This window comes from Lonchura striata, chromosome 12 (assembly GCF_050655825.1).
Source record: "Lonchura striata isolate lonStrDom1 chromosome 12, ASM5065582v1, whole genome shotgun sequence".
Lineage (NCBI taxonomy): Eukaryota > Metazoa > Chordata > Aves > Passeriformes > Estrildidae > Lonchura > Lonchura striata.
Window position 1 is genome coordinate 19,153,477 of NC_140714.1, and position 18,880 is coordinate 19,172,356.

The window sequence follows — 18,880 nt, forward strand, 5'->3', positions numbered from 1 at the left end:
TTCTATCTGCAAGTGGAGGAGACACCTGAGCTAACATTGCCTGGTTTTTCAAGTACCTCAACATCTACCCAAATTTTGACAGATAGGTCTTTTTGTGAAGTACTGATAAGCTATCAATCAAATTGCTTTTAGCACTGAAACTGTTCCTAACAAACCTTTCACATGTGCTTCAACTGAAAGGGACTGGAGTGCTTTTTGAAACTCCCCCGTGGCTAAGAACTGCACAACTCTGTGTTAAATATTAACTCAGATATGGTGGCTCTTTCAAGTCTGTCTCTGAAGATTCCATTTAACATATATTCCTTGAAAACAATTTAATTTTGTGCACTGTGTGATCTCCATTTATAAATAAGAAAGTGTCTGATTCACTCCATCATTCAAGCAATGCAGACAACAAAAGGAAAAAAAAGTTAGTAAAAGCAGTTTGTCCACTTAATCAACAAGAGCCACATGGGCTCAGTTCCACTGAGGAGTTCGGCTTCAACAGGACTCCTTTGAAAGCCCCAGGTGAACCCCAAAATCCTTCAAGGGCACATTTGTGCCGAGGACTGGGTGAAGACACTTCACACAGCAGATGAGAGACACTTGAGTGTTCTCAACTGTGTGCTGGGTTTTTTTCCCAACTCCAATTTGTCACAATAAAATGACAGTGGAAACATATTTCTCAATACCACATGAAATTTGGAACCCAAGGAGCAGCAAAGATCTTTTCTGACAACTCCCACGCTACCTCTGAGAGCCCGTTCTGCATCTTTTCAAGCCCTGCTGGAGCCACGTTCCTCCACAACAGGGAACTGATTTTCTGCAGAACATTTCCACCCTGTGTTCTCAAGGAAGCTAAGGAGGAAGGTGACAAGAATCCCCCTCTAATGAGGAACTCAATATTTCAAATCTTACTCAAAATTTCTCCCTTTGAGCAGCTCTAAACTTGCTGAAGATGCAGCTGAGCCTGCTCTGAGCAGGAGGTTGGATGAAATAGTCTGTTCTAGCCTGAATTATTCCACGGTCTTCAAATAAAGGTAACTTTTACCACTTTTTTAAAGGATGCCCCATTAATTTCTATCACAGTGTCATTGAAGTGAGCAAATGCCACTGGATATTCATGGTAAAAAACTTGTGGTGTAAGGCAGCTTCTGGAGTGTTTTGGGTGGGATTGACATCATTCTTCAGTGTAACAAAACTGAAGACAGCCCAGAATTTGAAGAGTCTGAAACTACACGTCATTTTATATGATACACACTAAAGCAACTTATTCATGTGCAGACCTTTTACTACAAGAAAAAGCCAAATTATTTATCACACAAACCGAGACAATTATTCCCTCGACTTCACAGCTGCAAACATTTAGCTGTAGGAAGATTTTTATACACAAATAAATTGCCATCGCAGTCCCAAACCCCAAACGCCAGCTTCCAGGCTGACGTACTCGGCATAAGGAACAAAAATAATGGTCCCCGGCTGAATTCCAAAGGCCATTTCTTTGGAAGGGGCAGCGCTGTGCCCGCTGGCCGCAGTGGGGACTCTTAGGGCGGCGGGGCGGCCGGGACAAGGCGGCCTTTGTGTGCCCGGGACCGCGGAACGGAACGGGAGGGACCGGGAGGGAACCAGCCACCGAGCCCGGGAGGGAAGGAGGGAACAGGGAGCCCTGCGGAGGCAAAGAACCGGGAGGAGAGAGGGAGAGAGGAAGGAGGGAAGAAAAGGGATAGAGGGAGCAGGAGAGCGGGAAGGAGGGAGGGAGCACGGGAGGAGCCAGGGAAGGAGAGAGGGAGAGAGGAGGGCAGGAGGGAGCCAGGGAAGGAGAGAGGGAGAGGAGGGCAGGAGGGAGACAGGGAAGGAGAGAGGGAGAGGAGGGCAGGAGGGAGACAGGGAAGGAGAGAGGGAGAGGAGGGCAGGAGGGAGACAGGGAAGGAGAGAGGGAAGGAGGAGGGCAGGAGGGAGACAGGGAAGGAGAGAGGGAGAGAGGAGGGCAGGAGGGAGACAGGGAAGGAGAGAGGGAGAGGAGGGCAGGAGGGAGACAGGGAAGGAGAGAGGGAAGGAGGAGGGCAGGAGGGGGACAGGGAAGGAGAGAGGGAGAGAGGAGGGCAGGAGGGAGACAGGGAAGGAGAGAGGGAGAGGAGGGCAGGAGGGAGACAGGGAAGGAGAGAGGGAGAGGAGGGCAGGAGGGAGACAGGGAAGGAGAGAGGGAAGGAGGAGGGCAGGAGGGGGACAGGGAAGGAGAGAGGGAGAGAGGAGGGCAGGAGGGGGACAGGGAAGGAGAGAGGGAGAGAGGAGGGCAGGAGGGAGACAGGGAAGGAGAGAGGGAAGGAGGAGGGCAGGAGGGGGACAGGGAAGGAGAGAGGGAGAGAGGAGGGCAGGAGGGGGACAGGGAAGGAGAGAGGGAGAGAGGAGGGCAGGAGGGGGACAGGGAAGGAGAAAAGGAGGGAGCCAGGGCAGGAGGGGGCCCGGGAAGGACCCAGGGAAGGAGGGAGAGAGGGCAGGAGCCGGGAAGGAGGGAGACAGGGCAGGAGGACCCCGGGCCCGGCAGCGCTGCAACAAGCGCTCCCCGCCCCGGACGGAGCCACCCGCCCCTGCACCGCACAGAATTCTCGTGTAATCCTATTTCCCAATCACTCTGCTGTAAACCGCGGTGGTTTTAGCGAATTCACGGGAAAATAAAGCCATGTTTCAAGCCGAGCCTCAAAACAAGCTCCCTCCTCCTCCACAGAGCAGCACGAAGCCAAAAGCACCTTTTACTTCAGCAAGACTTTTAACTTCAGTGAGTGCATTTCAAGTTAAACAACTGAGGGACACACCAGAAAGTGTGAAATTCAAATAAGGGAATATCATATTAACTGTCACTTTATTTTAATTTGGAAGTACCTGTTTTTCCCAGCCAAGGAGTTTATGGGTATTCAAAACTCCTACCACCACAAAAACAGAATCTATAGAAGTACATGAAAGGGAGGCAGTGTCACATCATGTTTTTTTAAAAAAATAATCCACAAGTTCTCAAGTATGTTATTATCCTAACACTGAGAATTCTCTCCTTTGAAAAAGCATATTTGATAGTGTTCTTTGCACATTAATTCCATTACACATTTGAGGATCCTGCTAGGCATGCTAGGGCATTTGATTCACTCTGCTCCAGAGACTGCACTCCAATAGTTGTGTTTTTCCACAATAAAAGTAAACATACCCAAGTCCAGCTCACAAATGATCCTTCAGGGAATTACACCTGAGCAGGGAATGTCTCAAAGCACTCAGTTTCCCAACAAAAGGCTGACGTAACTGGATTTCTAATAACACATCCAAATGGATTCATTCCCGCTAAAGCACAGTGAGGTGCTGCTACCTCAGAGTTAAGATCAAATTGCTAATGAAAAGGTTCCACCATTTATAATGAACCAAAGACACAATTCTTGGCCTATTTAATTGCATTTCCAGCCAGAAGATGCTGGTGTTAAGAGAATGAATACACAACTGCTTCCCAGTTCTACCAGCACCATCACAAAGACCCAAAGGCCTGAACAAGAGCTGCTGCTGGAGGTTATAAAGACTTCTGTCAGCCATGCCCAGGTTTTGTGTCAGGAACACTTTCATCCTGTGCTTTCAGGGAACTTGGCCCTGAAAAGTTCAAAATACACAGCCTCAAACTAATCTTTACAGTTCCAGTCACAGAAATGTCTTTGCTGACACCACAGACACCATGCCACCTGATCTCCACACTACAATCCACATCTCTCACACATTTGGATTTCTAAATTGAACATTGTCAGCCTTACACTTCCAGAACCTCCAAGTCACTACAATGGCTGCCATTATTGTGCTCCAAAAATAATTCTTTCCCCAAATCTACTGTGTTTCCTTGGGTGCAAACAAATCAAGCTTCCATAGCACACTTTCCACCTCCCAAATAAAATTCTCTGGACAGATCCACAGGGCTTGAGTAATCCAATTCTATAGTTAAACCAGAACATCAGAATCAGAAAAAGATGGAAAATATTAAAAACAGTCAAAAAAATAACTTCATTTGAGGCAGGGAAATGACAATACAATTCAGAGAATGTTTGTGAATTTTCCTGATATATCTGAAATACACAGAAATCCAGCTATTTCAGATTAATCATAAATGTTTGAGTTTTTATAATATTCCATTGAAAGCATACTTTTGTATGGCCAGATCAAACTTACAAAATAAAGCAGAAAAAGAGATGGCCTCATGGATGCTATTTTAGATTATAATTCATCTGCCTCAGATAGTTTAATTGAAACAGATTAAGTCACATGAACCCTGGGCAGAAAACCTGTGCTTTTTATTACAAGAAGAAAAGACGCATGTCTCATATATAAAATCACAGAAAGAATCTATTGAAAAAAAAAAAAAAAACATAAAAATGTACCACACTGGAAAATATGAGACAGCTCTGACATTTAGCTAAGGGATCACATGAAATAACTGCCTGCATCTTTCAGTTTTGAACCTTGGTTGCACATGAGCCTGTTGGTTCAGACTTCATTATTTTTATGGCCTCCGCTATATAAAGTGTTATAATGTACGTAACTGCCAGCTGTGTTTTATTTTATCAGTAGAAAATGAGCCTTAAAAAAAAAAAAATCACACTTTTCCCCCATAAAGTTACATAACATTTCAAAAATGCCATAAATCTCCTCAGTTATGTCACGCATCCAGAAATGCAGCACACGGTTCTATCCAAGCCCTGCTGGCCCCAGAGCAAGGCTATGAATAGTTAATTTTTTTAGGGAGAGGAGGAGGTATGTTGTAAATGAGAAGTGAGCTTTTATTGTTTTGCATTACTTCAGTGCTGGATTCCGGATTTGTAACAAATTCCAAGGCTGCAGACTGCGGGCCCAGCCTGTGAGTAAGGCTGCGGTGATTTATGGCAGGATAAATCCCTCTGTCCACATCCCATGACTGTGGAATGCACGGAATGCCGGGGCTGCAGAAGCTGAGGCAGCAGCCACAGGAGCTCCATCCATGCTTCCTCCAGGCAGGAATGACAGGAATTCTCCAGCAGTGCCAGCCAGGCTCACATTCCCAGGAATGGCATCTGCTGATTGCCCAACACAGCTCATCAACGCCTTACCTGGCCAGCACATTCCACACCTGACTGTCAGAGCAGGAATGTTTAGCAACAACTGCAGCTTGCCCAGTTGTCAAGGCAGCCCAGGAAGCAGCTGGCTCGGAGCTCCTGGCCTTGGAAAAATGCAAAGCACTTGTGTTCCTCCTCCTCCTGCTGCTGCTGCCTCCCCACCCCCAGCCAGAGCCTCAGAATGGGGGGAAGTGAAAGGAGCGCCTTACAAAGAACGAGGGAACAATACTGCAGAAATTGCAAGGTGAATACGTATGGCGTGTTATAAATAGTTAGGCTGAGCTAATTCCTGTTACTTCACACTGTACAAAAACAAAAGAAAACATGAAAACCCATCTAATCATGGCGGCTCTTGTGCAGATCTCCCACACAAGCTGGAACAAAGGGAGAAAACCGAGCACAAAGTTGGAGCCAGGACACGAATTCAGCAGATTTTAGCATGCAGCGCTCAGTTCCATGTGCGGACGGACGCGAAGCACTTACAGATGCGGGTTGAACATGCGGCTCATTTTGGAGACGTGGTCGTTTTCACAGTCCAGCTCCTCGTCCCCTTGGTCCATGCTGAGCTTCCTCTTGCTGGGGCTGATGGGCGGCGGGCCCGTGCGGTGGTTGCTGAGCGCGGGGGATTGCAGGGGCTGCATTCGGGGCTCCCCTCTCAGCGCCGCTTCACCTGCCGGGGACACACGACAGAGGGTCACCGCCACGGGGACAACAGCGACAACCATCCCCCACTTGGGAGCACGCAGCAAAACCCCCCAAAACTCCCCACTAACATCCCCCAAAATTCCCCAGTAACACCCCCCGAAATTCCCCAGTACCCTCCCCCAGACTGCACACTGTTGTAGGATGTACAAGGCATCCCAAGCCATGCTTTATGCTGGAACAAACATTGAGAAAAGGCAGCAGGAGAGGGGTAGCTCACCCCAGATGATCCCAAAAGCTGAACTAACCCATCTTTGCAGCAGCTTTTTCACTCACATTCCCCCTCAGCTTCTTCACTCAGATTCCCCCTCAGCTTTTTCACTCACATTCCCCCTCAGCTTCTTCACTCAGATTCCCCCTCAGTGTTTTCACTCACATTCCCCCTCAGCTTTTTCACTCAGATTCCTCCCCTGGCAGGCTGCAGTCCCAGCACCGGGCTGTGATTACCTCACTCTGCAAACCATGACTATTCACAGAGAAATAAAAGCTTTGTTCCTCTTCTTACAGTCGCGGTTATAAATTCCAGGGCTACAGTTCATGTTAATGCCAAATATTTCAGATCTAAAACTGAATAAACGTTCAGATTCTCAGATGATTCCCTTTATAAAACACTGTCCAAAACAAGCTTGTCTGGTATATAACTATGCAAGGGGAAAATTAGGGGGGAAACTGGAACTTGCTGATTCAACTTTTAAGTATGTCCCTAAATGTCTTTCTCTATACTTTAAAATTACGTTTGGATCGACGAACAAAAGAGCACAACTCTTCAGCAGAGGAATCACAGAAATGCTAATTTCCAGCTGGCGGCAGACTGAGTAGATGGTAAGTTTTTATATAATCTCACATTTCCCAGAAAAAGCCATAGCCAGCACATGGGAGCTGTGTGTAAGCAATGCTACAGTCGGCTGTGCAGAGCACAGGACAGATCGTTGCTAAGCAGGCATTAAAGCGTGACCAGGGCTTTTCCCATTTCAATTAAATGTCTCACTACTCCTGTAGCCTGGAGCACAGAATTGCACTTCACCACTATGGACTTCACTGGAACTCACATCCTCAGGTCATATTTAGACCTCATAGGGATTTAAAGGTGTAAAAAAAGTGCTTTTGGGGCGCCATCAGGGGCTTGGAGAGGAGCTAAATTAATCAGGGTTACCTATTCTGGTAATATCCCTGAAATAGCTGCTTTTGCTGGAGTTTAAAATTTGTATTTTTCCTACACTGCCAGAAGCATTTTGTTTTTTACACAGCCATAATTTCCAGATCTAAAATTAGGCCTAAGTTAACTCCATCTAGAGCCCTGTGGTACCTGACAATGGAAATCTTTGTGTGCCACCACACATTTTCACATCATCACCGAGGCAGATGATTTATAAAATGCTGCCTTAATTCCTACACATGACAAATAACATTTTGTTGGAAAAAGAAGGAGCAAGGAGAAAACCTCCTGAATGTTTACCAGTAAAAATAAGCATTCTGCCAATTTAGTCAGCATAATATAAACTAGCAAATATACGCTGACCTATAATACACCACAAGCCATGATTTCTATTAAAGACTCTGGCACCAAATCTAAATAGGAACTTTCCATCTCAGCCCTGAATAGCAAAAACTGTGCCCTGCTGCAAATGCACTGGGACAGACACCCAGAGCTCTCCTGCTCCAACCAAACATTAATCGAGAAGCACCCACAACCACCCCAGAGCCATGAAAAAAGCTTTTATCAACACATCTTTTGGAAATTGTTTTCAGATCAGTACATTTGTGCATTTTTCCTTTGTATTTTGCCAATAGAAACCCCCACCTACAGAGTGTTCATGTTCTAAACTTTCAAAGGAAACCACATCACACCAGTTCCTCTCCATGTGGAATCTCCCTCACTCCTGTCTTTGAAAAGGAATAATATAAAAGCAATGTCAAAAGATAAAGCTTTCAGCACCTGAGGCTGCAGGCTGTGTCCTCCCACCCATGCACAATCACTCTTCTCCCTGCAGTATCTCCCATTACTTCTGGGGACTCCAACACAAAATTCCACAACTGCAATTACAAATTACACGTGGGCACCTCACTCCCACTGACTCCTGAGCAACTCCGAAGTGCCTTGGGCAGTTTAAATACCTATGTAAAGCTAACCTGGGCGTTACAAAACACCAAAAAATCTCTTCTCTAGACATTCTTCAATCCAGTAAATCGGAAACCTGCCCTTTTTCCCCAAACAGGACCTGATACTATACAATTACCAAGATTGGGACATTTTATTTCGAAATTTAAAAACTCATTTCTTCTATGTATGGTAAGAACAGTATTTATATATTGATATTCAGACTGAGTATAAAATCTGGTAAAAATGCTATTGTGTGCTGGAAGAAATCTATTTTAAAGAAATTTAGCAAAGAAAGAAAGGGCTTCTAATGAAAGCCTATCCAATTTGATAATGCATTTTCCTGATTATGCAGGGAACACCAAGACTTCAGCTAAACATATTAGGATCTGACCAGCACCACTGGGCCAAAATTAATCAAATTAACCAAACTTTGAACAGGTGGGAGCAGTAAGAGTCTCTTACAGGACAGACAGGACAGTTTAGTTTGTACAACCCCTCCTGCCCACACCAGGCAGGAGGACAATGCTAAAAAGAATCCAGACAACAGGGAAAACCTAGGAAACAATCTCTTTACATCGTTTAGAGGGATAAAATGCAAATTCCTCTACTGGTTTTGCACAGCATCCTGAGTTTGCATGGGGCCTGCACATTTGATTAGGGCTAAAGTGCTCTTCATTTAAATAAAACTCCTTCCCCACTACTTCCCTCCTTACCAAACATGAATTTAAAGCAGAGAGAGAGAAACCACAGAGGAGACTATGGCCCCAAATGCTGTTTCAGGGACTAGATTTGTCTCCCCCAGCTGACCACACTCCATGGAAACCAGACTCCCATCACACAGCTGGCAAGGCAACACTCTGATAAAACAACTGTGTTTTATAAATTCCCCAAGTCCAAACTCCAGGCTTCAAAATTCATTACTGTGACGGCTTGTGTCTGCCCTGCAACTGAGAGCAGAGATAGCAAACACATTTATTGTGCTTCTCACAATGCTCCTCTTTGTTTCAGCCAGCAGCTGGTGGAAGGCACTCCAGATCTGCTGCTTTCAGATACTTCTACTTACAACTATTCATACTAGTCTTTTTTTTTTTTTCTTCTCCTCCTCCTTCTTTTTTTTTATTAAAACTGTTGGGCAACATGATAGAGCACAGACAAGCTAAACAAAGATAACACCGTGACGTAGCGTCTGCCTATAGAGCAGCTCCGCTCTCGCTTGACACCAGCCCATGCAGTCAGCAGGAATGTGCTTGATTTTAACCACTTAGGAGCCTGGCTGAAAGTGCTTCCACTCAACACAAGGTTTGTCAGGCCAGCAGCTCTTCCCAGCCCCTCAGAGCCCTGGGACAGCTCTGGGTAAACAGAGGATGTCCAGCTCTGTTTGCCTTTCTCTGGCCAGCGGGAGCCATGGCCCCAGTGGAACGTCCACAACGCAAAAGTCGTGTTTTAACAAGTGTGCCTTAACATAGAGACACCAGAGGGGTCTGAAATCTGTCTGAGAGCTCCAGGAGTCACCAAAGACTGGAAAAACAAAATACACACTACTCTGGCAGCAAGCTTCCTTCCTGTGACTCGGTATGGGCTGCACAGACACAGGGCTGCCATATCCTATCCCCCCTCCCAATTTCCTCTGTCCCGCTGCCTGCTTGTAATGCACAAAGTCTGAGCATTAATTACAGCCCAGAAACCCACATGTGCCTTTGTCTTGCCAGCTGAAGGCTGACATGGTGCAGACCTTGGGCAGGTTAGAATAAAATTCCTTGAAAGAAAATCCCAGCACTGCCCTCACTCGTTTTTGTTCTTCATCTGACAGACGAATTTACCCACGAGAGTGAGTTCCTGACAAGTTTATTAACTTTTAGGGAAAAAAAACCAACTTAAAATTCTTCGGTTGTGGTGTTTGTCATCAAGGTCCTTACCTTTAAGGTCTTGGATTGAATTACTATGACCTCAGGCCACTCTATTAAAAAAATCATGGGCAAGAGCATTAAACAGACTTTAATTAATGGGCATCACACCTTTAATTACTTTTTTCAATACCTGCAGACAAACTCTCATTAGTGAGAGGAGTTGCCTTATGTTCTTAAGGTCAAATTTCCAGGAATGAGTAGGACATGAAGACCTTCAAGGGCAGCTTTTTCTATTGATTGAAGACCAAAATTTACTTTCATGGCATATGCTGAAAAGCCAAGATCTTCACAACAGCAATACAGATGTGAAAAAGATACTATAAAATAAAATTTATTCTATTTTCTATCACTATATTCTAAAAATCATTAGGAAATTGAATAACAAATAGATTGGAAGAAATTTCTAAACTATTGCATGTTTTATTCCACTATGGCAAACACAAGAATCAGTGTGTGCCAACACAAATTGGGATAAATGGCATAAAAATTCCAGTTCATGCACAAAATAAAAATAATCACATGATTTGAGATATCAAATACTGAGCAGGGAAGCCACCACAAATTACTCAATTCAACAAGTCATCAGAACAAGTTCTCAGCAGAGAATTGCAATGCAGCACCGAGTCCCTGTGCAGATGTGGCCAGCTGCCTGCTCTGGGTGTTTGTACAGTGGGAGAGGACTGACAGCCCTGGCACTGGGAAATTCTGCTGAAATCAAATCTGTGTGAAACAGGCTGCAGGCAATCTGAAAAGTGTGCAGTTCCAGGCATATCTGCTTCACTTGCTTGACCAAAGACAATAAATTAATCCATTCTCGGGAGGAAATCTTGGGTCACCATGAGAGACATGCCACGAAGAATTACTAATTATATTATTTGTATCATTGCTGATCACTTCTGCAACCCTCACTCAGAAAAAACAAACAAAATCCCTTATCCCAAAAACCAGCATTCTGCAACACTACTTTATTTCAGGGTTGCTTCTACAGAAGAGATGATTTAAGATGAGCTTAAATAGGACTTAATTCTGGGAAATAGTAGATCAACCACTGTAAACAGAGTCACAGTAGTCTGTATTTTCTTTAGAGTACATTAAACAGGCCTATCTGGAGAGCATAATAAAACAGCAAACTACAGAACAACAAAAAATTAAGTATTAATGGCAACAGCCTGATTAAAACATGCTGCTAAGACATCAGATCTTGGAAATATTCTTTATTATAATTGACAGATTTCTTTCAGCAGCCAACTTACTGATTCCTTTATCTGCCACATATTTTATTGACTTTCTGCTATGATAACAAAAAACTAATTTAGGAAACCAGAAAGTCACATACACATGTGGAAAAAAATTGGCAAAAAGCCTCTTTTCCTCCATTTACAAAACATATGAAAAGCACTTACTCCTGGAAGCAAGCTCTGGCTACCACTGTGCAGAGATTTGTACGCCAGAAAACCCATGGCCAAAACCAAAATCAGTGATTCAAGTGACTGCTCTGTGCTGGCTCCTCCAGCTGCCCCTGCCTGCCAAGCAGGGACACGTTCTGCTCCTCACTGCAGGCAGGGACATTAAACAGTGACCTCTGCTTTCAATCACCTCCACCCACTTCCCTCCTCTTCCCTTCAAAAGCCTCACAAAGGAACCAGAATTTGGTGCAGCAGCATCACTGGCAGCCTGCAGCAGGCTCGCTAGAGGATCCTTCCAAAAATATCTTGTTAATCAAAATTAGAGATCATTTCTACTTAATATGTCTTGAAAATGCTGCATTATGTACCAAAAACTACAGTGCAACGGGCATAAAATGGCAAATTTCCTTCCCCCAAGCCAGTATTACCCTATTTGCTCCTCCAGAGGTAGTGTGAAAAACTGACTACTCATCTGAAATTCTCTCCCCTCATGCTGTAAAAGCACAGCTGTACAAAATACCATGGCTACCTCAACTGCCTTGGCTGGGGAAGTGCTTCAGTCCCACAAACTGTTTCACAAATACATAAAATAAATAAAAAAGTCTTTGCTGAACACTTCAACAATGGCTGAACATTTTCCCTGAAAAATTCAGGTACCTTGTACTTTCCCTGGCACCTAAAAACACCAGGTACCAGCTGAGGGAGTCTCCTTGGTAAGGAGGCAAGAATTGATGGCATGGGAAGAAACAGGGCAGCAGATTTGCCACATAGAAAGCAGGGTGGAATAAATTTTAATGCTGTGGTCTGGCAGAGCTCCTTAATATTTCCTCTGTCAAACTGCAGCTTTCACACCTCAACAGTTGTGACTGTGAGGCTGTGTTCACTTCCAGCCCAACAATGAACTCAGGCTTGGGTCTAACTTTAGACCATGAGATTACTTCATGAATTTGCAGCTCTCACTAAGATCATGCCCCATTTAGGTAACTCCTACAAAACTCTGAAAAAATTGTTCCTTTTTCTGCTCAGACTACCTGTACTCGTGCAAATTGTGGCTAAAACAAGATTTCAATTATGTGGCAGGCATGATTTGGATGAAGTAAATGGTAAAACTACACTGATCCCCAGATAAATAACACCAGGGTTGGCTGTAGGGTCAGAAAGAAATTCTCTGACAGAGGACAGGTTTGTGCTCAAGGAGCAGGGCTGCACCCCAGGAGCAACCTTTGAGCCTTTCTGCCAGCTCTCCCAGGAAAAACCTGCATCAACCATCCAAAGTCAGGAGGGATGAAAAGTTAGCACAATTATCATTTTGTCTCTGCTCAGAGAAGAACCAGGCTCTGGGCTAAGCCCAGCTGCTGAGTCCAGCCAAGAGCAGCAGTTTGGGTATCCCCAACATAGGAGGAGAGGAAGGGAGACAAAGGAAGAATCCTCTACACTCCCTGCAGAAAACAGTCAATTCCAGATTCTTTTTTGCTTAGCAAACATGACATTCCTCTTTACTGGGCAGCAAAAGACATGCGTGATAATGTGATTTTATTGAAAATGTAAAAGCATTATCAATACATTTTTTAAATGAAATATAATTAAGGGAACATATTGAAGACATTGTTTCCCAAACCAAAGGTGGTTTCAGATCTAGATGTTCTTTTTTTGGTCACCAAGACTGAGAGTCTTAAATGACTTTGTTACATAAAAGATGACAAAGCTAAACTAATCAAAGACCAGCTGAAAAAAATCCAAGCCAGAAGCCCTGTCATCTATTTGAAAACTAAATCAAAGTCACGGCAAGGTCACGACAGAAGAAATTGTAAAACTGGGGCTAAAGCAGTATTTCAATGTACTAAATCCTACCTTATATCTGTATTGTAATGTGAAGGCAAAAAGAGACAAATTCAATTCATGAAAGTTCAGATTTCAATAATTCCCCCTAAAGAGAAAATATTTGTTACCCTCCCTCTGTTTGGTTGGGTTTTGGGGTTTTTTGGGTATTGTTTGTGGATACTCAGGTGTAACCACACCCTTGCTCCAATGAATGATATTCCATGGCTATTATCCTGTAACACAAATTAAATTCTGTGTTCAGTGTCCCTTGTGGGTATAACAGTCAGGATGTGCTACAGCAACCGTGCTTCACACATTAATTCTGAGATGTTCACTTGCAACAGGGTCATATTGAAAGTAAATCCAATAAATTGTGCAGTCTCCTTCATACGGATTTGAAGCAAAAGGTGGAACAGAAAGGTAAAAAAATATTCCACTTATTTCAACTGGAGCCTATTTTTAGAAGTACTACAGTTTATTGCAGTTTAAAATAAACATGCTCTGAACACCTTTTCTCACATTATTCTCCCTTTGCTACATGTGGAAAAATTCAGGCCATCAAGAAAATGAGCTCTCTAAAAGAGCTGTGAAATCTGATATCGTACTTTCCAGCAATGTTTCTTTTATTCCCATTTTATTTCCCCCCAAATTCCCTACCTGGAAGGTAAAATGACCCTCAAGAGAGGAGAGAAATGCTTTAAAATATGAACAGAAAAGCAGATGGATTTAAAATGTTAGGAAAAGACAAGCACAGGTAGGTGCTGCCTTTGGGACGGATCTGGAATAAAGCAGGGTCACTGCTCAGGGCACTGTGCAAGATCCAGAGGGGATCCCTGGGATTTGCATCCAAGTGACCAAATTCTCTTCCTAAACCACAGCAAAATGAGAACAAAAATCACATTTGGCCCCACAAACACAGGAAAAGGTTGGATTTCCACTTTGGTTTTGCTACCTGATGTGCAGCCCCATGGTCTCCCATGAGAGGGACACTCATGAGCCCCTCCAGCCAAACTGATCAGAATATCCAAGATTTTAATCCACTGAGCAGCAGAACAATCCCAACCCATCTCCAACAAAGAATCCACTGTGGAGAACAAAATCCCTTTGTTCTTCAGAAGAGGCTCCAAAATCCCTTGTGCAGAGGGAGAGCAGAGCGAGGGAGCAGTGAGAAGTGCGCGGGGCAGGGGGAAATTGGGAATCCTCAGCAAAGCTGGGGAACCTTCCAGAGGGAAACCAGATCCTCTCTGGAGCATGGAAAAGGAGCAGGATGTGCCAGCCTGGCCCTTCCTCCTGGGCAGGGCTGAGACAGGGCCCAACCACTGCCCCAGACAGGAAAATAAAGCAAATTCAGCTCAGCACAAGCCCTGGATGGTGCTGAACATAGGACCTTCACTCCTCTGGATTTGTGTTGAGGTGTAGCTCAGCACTCCCTGCTCTCATGCAGTGTTTTATTACCCAGGAACTCCTGAAGGCCTCTAGAAGAGCCCAGAGAACAGGCAGCTCACGAGATTCAGAGGAAAGGATTCCATCTAATTTCTCCAGGGCTATGGATGCTGGTATAAAGAAACACATAAAAGCCAAAATATCACCACTGTTCCTGACAGGACTGTCTTCCAAGATAAACAGGCACACAGCACCACTAAGGAAAAAGATAAAACTAAATCTGTGCCTCTGACAGAGCAGTTTTTAACCTTGGGTTCATGACATACAACTACATTGATTTTAATGGGGAAAAAGAAAATACCTATGAAGAGACATACAGAAAAAAAAATTAGCTAACCACAGAGCCCACAGGCTTTCAAAGTGTTGCTCCACTGCAAGGTTTAGCTGTGAAAAAGCTGGTAGCACAGAATGAACCCCTGCCCAGAAGGACTAAATGTGGTGGATGTGAATTCAGGCACTCCCAGCCAGGCCAGCAGCAGCACTGGGATTGCTGGAGGCTGTCCCAGGGATAAAAGGGACCAAGTCCCATGGTGCCAGTCCCGTGGTGCCAGGGGATGGATGGCAGCACTGGCCACTCAGAGCCCGGCTGTTTATTTCACAAGCAGGGCTGGCTTCGTGGGGCCAAGTTGCAGGGTCACTCCAAATCAATGTTCTCTCCAAGGGGAAGAGAAGGCAGGGCAGATAGAGGGAGGGATTGTGTTTGCTACCAAGAAATTACATGCTGCCTGGGCAGCCTTTCTCACAGTTTTCTGGGCACTGAGGACAGGTTTTCCAGAACTCTTGGAAAAACAAGAACAAGCAGAGGTTCTTATTTTTGAAGTTATCTTGACAGTGATGGGGTTGGAAGGGGTGAGCAGCACCAAAGGTACACTCTGCCTTCAATCAGAGCTGTGTCTTCCTGCCCTATCCCTACTAGTCCTTAGCTGAATCTCCTTTTTGACAACTCCAGGCTCCTTCATTTCAGAGCTGCAGAAGCAACTCAATCCTGACAGAACCCAGAAAGACTGGGAAGTGCAGATGGATTGGTGGAACAAAGGTAACAAAAACACATTAGCTGTGTGTTTGTGACCCACCACTCACATCACACTGTTCCCACAGGAGCCAGAAATCACACCTCTCACTGCATTACTGTGATATAATTCCCCAGTGAATCACCTGTTAAAACCTTCTCCATCTCATTTGAAAAACATTTCTGCAGATCTCTACCACTTCATCACACATTTAAGATGTTCCAGCCCATAATTAAACAAGGGTTGTATTAACTGTGAAGTTTTCAATGGAACCAAACAGCAGTGCTGGGGGCAGTGAGACACTGCATTATTAATTAAAAGGTTTGGAAACCCTGCTTCAGGTTATAAATGGGCTCAGGCTGGCTTGCACTGCAGGAGCACAGCTGAACTGCTATTTCATTAAGTCTCTGATCCCAACTCATCCTGCAAAGAGAATATAAAAATTAACATCTGTGGGTACATTCCTTTCATCCAACTCAACAGGCTGTGATCTCAAGGAACTGACCTGGGAAGGTCCTGTGGCCCAGACAGGGGAACTTCAAATTCTTCCCAGCATTGTCTGCAGGGCCTCATTCCTTTGATCACTTAAAAAGACTTAACTACATCCACAGAAGGAGATTCCATCACCTCAGTTTGGGTGGGATGCATTACAGAGGGACCAAAGTCACAACAATCTGGTCCAAAAGCTTCTGTTTTCCCTCCATGACTGCTGAGCACAAAATAAGGATTAAGTCCATACAGCATCAGTCCAAGAATCATTGTTTTTACCTGCTTAGCTGATTAATGACATATTTTATCTGAACATCTCAAACGGGTAAAAGCAATTTTCTTTACTAATAGGTCACAGTAAGGTTTAGCAGCTGTAGCAAAATGGTCCAATTGAGGCACTTGGAATGCTGCTGTCAGCTTTATCCCAGACTTCTGTGAGTTCAACCAATTACAGCTCTTTATTCCCCACTGTAAATAAGGATAACAGTCATTGTTTATTTCACAGGGCTGGCTGAAAGTTGAATTAACTGGGCTTCTGTGAGAGCAAGGATTCTGCAGAGAGGATTAAAAATATACGCAAATGTGAGCATTAAAATGTTTGTTGTCATACTTGTTGCTAAACACACCAATTGAGAAACACTTGAACTCAAACAGGGTAGTGTTCAATTTACTGTACTGCAAATCAAAACTCTGAACATCCACGGATCAGCTGTTAAGGAAAACAATGTATCTCAAAGCAGTCACAGTCTTACATATTTGGACTTTCAGGAGTGTTTAAAGAAAGATAACTTTTTTTAAGCGACAGGCTGAGTTAAATACATGGGTTATGTAACATTAGTGAGAGAAGCATTTTTGAAGCTAGAGAACCCAGCCAAGGCTCTGTAAACATCCTTGCTAATGCTGGAATTCCTATTTTTGCTACCTTTGGTAAATGGCTCAGTGTGATGCCTGCAGCAGGACAAGAGCAGAGTGTTCACCTCTGGGTTTAGAGTGTTCAGCAGGAAAAGTGTGCACGTCAGCATTGCCCCAGCTGGCCTGAGGAGGTTTCATCCACGCCAAGCACAGAGTGGCTGCGAGAGCTGCGAGATGCCCCAGCAGGGAAACTGCAGGCTGGGGGTTAAACAAGCACCAGTGCACACCACATGGCTGAGGAAGACATCTAACAAGGATCACGAGCATGAGGAAGAATATTTTTAAAAAAAATCCCTTTCAAAGCCATAAATATTTATACTACATCCAAGGAACTGGCTGAGTTCAGACTTGCCTTATATGAATCATACAGCACTTCCCTCAGCCCGTCCTCATTTCATGTGCTCTAGGTAAAAGCACCACAGAGGAGGTGCCCCACTTGTGTCAGCTTCTTTTTCTCTATGCTAAGAGCAGTTGTTGTCGAGCTGCTTTAGAAGATGCTGCTTTCCAAAGAATATAAACAGAACAACCGAATAGTCCTATTTTAGTTGGCTAGCTCTTGTGTAGCGTTTACTGATCTTCCCAGACCATTAAGATTCACAGGAACAGTTTCCCTTTGCAGAGACAATTTAATTTTCTTTACAGGGACATTTAATTACAATCAGCAGAGCACCACAGAAAACAACTACAATGCTGTAATCCAGAGCCAAGAAATCATACTTTTCTGAAAGGTTCTGCTCTGAAAATGTCCAAACCTGCTACTGTCACAAACATAATTTACTTTCAGAAGTGAGACCTAGTAAACATTAGCAATGAAATAACAAAACTGTAAGTCTCAATATCATCTCTAAAGTGCAAGCACAGTGTGTTGATACCATTTGCAAAAGAAATAAATCTCCATTCATTCCCAAAAGACCAACAGCTACTCAAAAAGATCCATTTGGCAGATTTGGGTTTCACTCTTCTCATGCAAAAGATGGCTAGGCTGGACACTTTGTAGGTTGTAACTACAAAGGGTACTGCCAATCTGCTGTTCTGGGATTTTCAGTTAAAACAAAACACAATAAAAGTTCCAAATTCGTTTCTATTCCCATACAACAGTGCCATTTTTACCCTGGGCAAAAAAATTTGACTACATCTCTCTTATATCTAACTACAACCCATATTTAAATGAAAAAAAAAAATCTATTTCTGCATGCTGAGAAATAAATATTAAACCTCACAAAGCAGGAAAGTGCAGTGCTGAGAGGTTTCCATGCCTGCCCTGTCAAATGGGTTTCCAGGAAAATCTACTGCTTTTTAAACACAACTGGTTCCAAACTTTCCCTGGGAGAGCAAATATATTTCCTGGAACCTGCTAGCAACATTTGGAAGAATAGGAGGAAAGTTATACACTACCATGCCTGGTTCTCACAGCTGACAGGGAACACTCCAGAGTGATGAGGAGTGAAAAGGAGCATGTTTTTAAATAATCAGAGACTCTTGTAACAAGGGGAATTAGGAGAGGACAGGAGCCATAGGTTCTGTGAGGGAACTGAGCTGGCACCTGCCTGCTGAAGGCAACTTCTCTTCCTCTCTGTGTGCCACCAAGGCTGCAACATTCCACTTTATCCCAAATATCATCTGCTTCTATCCATGAACACCACCTGTGGATGAGCTTTTTCTCCAAAACCAAAATGAGCCACAAGCAGCACACAACATTTTTGGGGGGAAAAGCTGGGCTGCACCAAGTGGTACTATGCTTAACAAGTTCTTGCTTTTAACACTAGCAACAACCAAGTTTAAAAGAAAAGGGAAAAAGTGTTACTTAAAAAAATCTGTTACCAAACTGTGTCATGAAATTTAGGCAAGGAAACACTCTAAACTCCTGTTAAAAAAAATAAATCTGATACCAGCCAGTGCTGTGAAACTTAGATAAGGAATGATTCCAACCTCAGTTCCACACTTTTGTCCCTACCACCCCTATCACCCTGAGATTTAAGGACTGCCATTCCTATTAAAA

The 18,880-nt window shown here is 44.0% G+C and overlaps 1 protein-coding gene across 3 annotated transcripts in view; it reads right to left on the bottom strand.

Moving 5' to 3' along the window:
* Positions 1 to 18,880, bottom strand: part of VGLL4 (vestigial like family member 4) — a 77,643-nt gene that overhangs the window by 18,895 nt on the left and 39,868 nt on the right. For all 3 annotated transcript variants that reach the window (XM_021530466.3, XM_021530464.3, XM_077786050.2), the window contains one exon: positions 5,574 to 5,760. In XM_021530466.3, the coding sequence (XP_021386141.1) occupies positions 5,574 to 5,760 (187 nt within the window). The remainder of the gene's footprint in view (positions 1 to 5,573; positions 5,761 to 18,880) is intronic.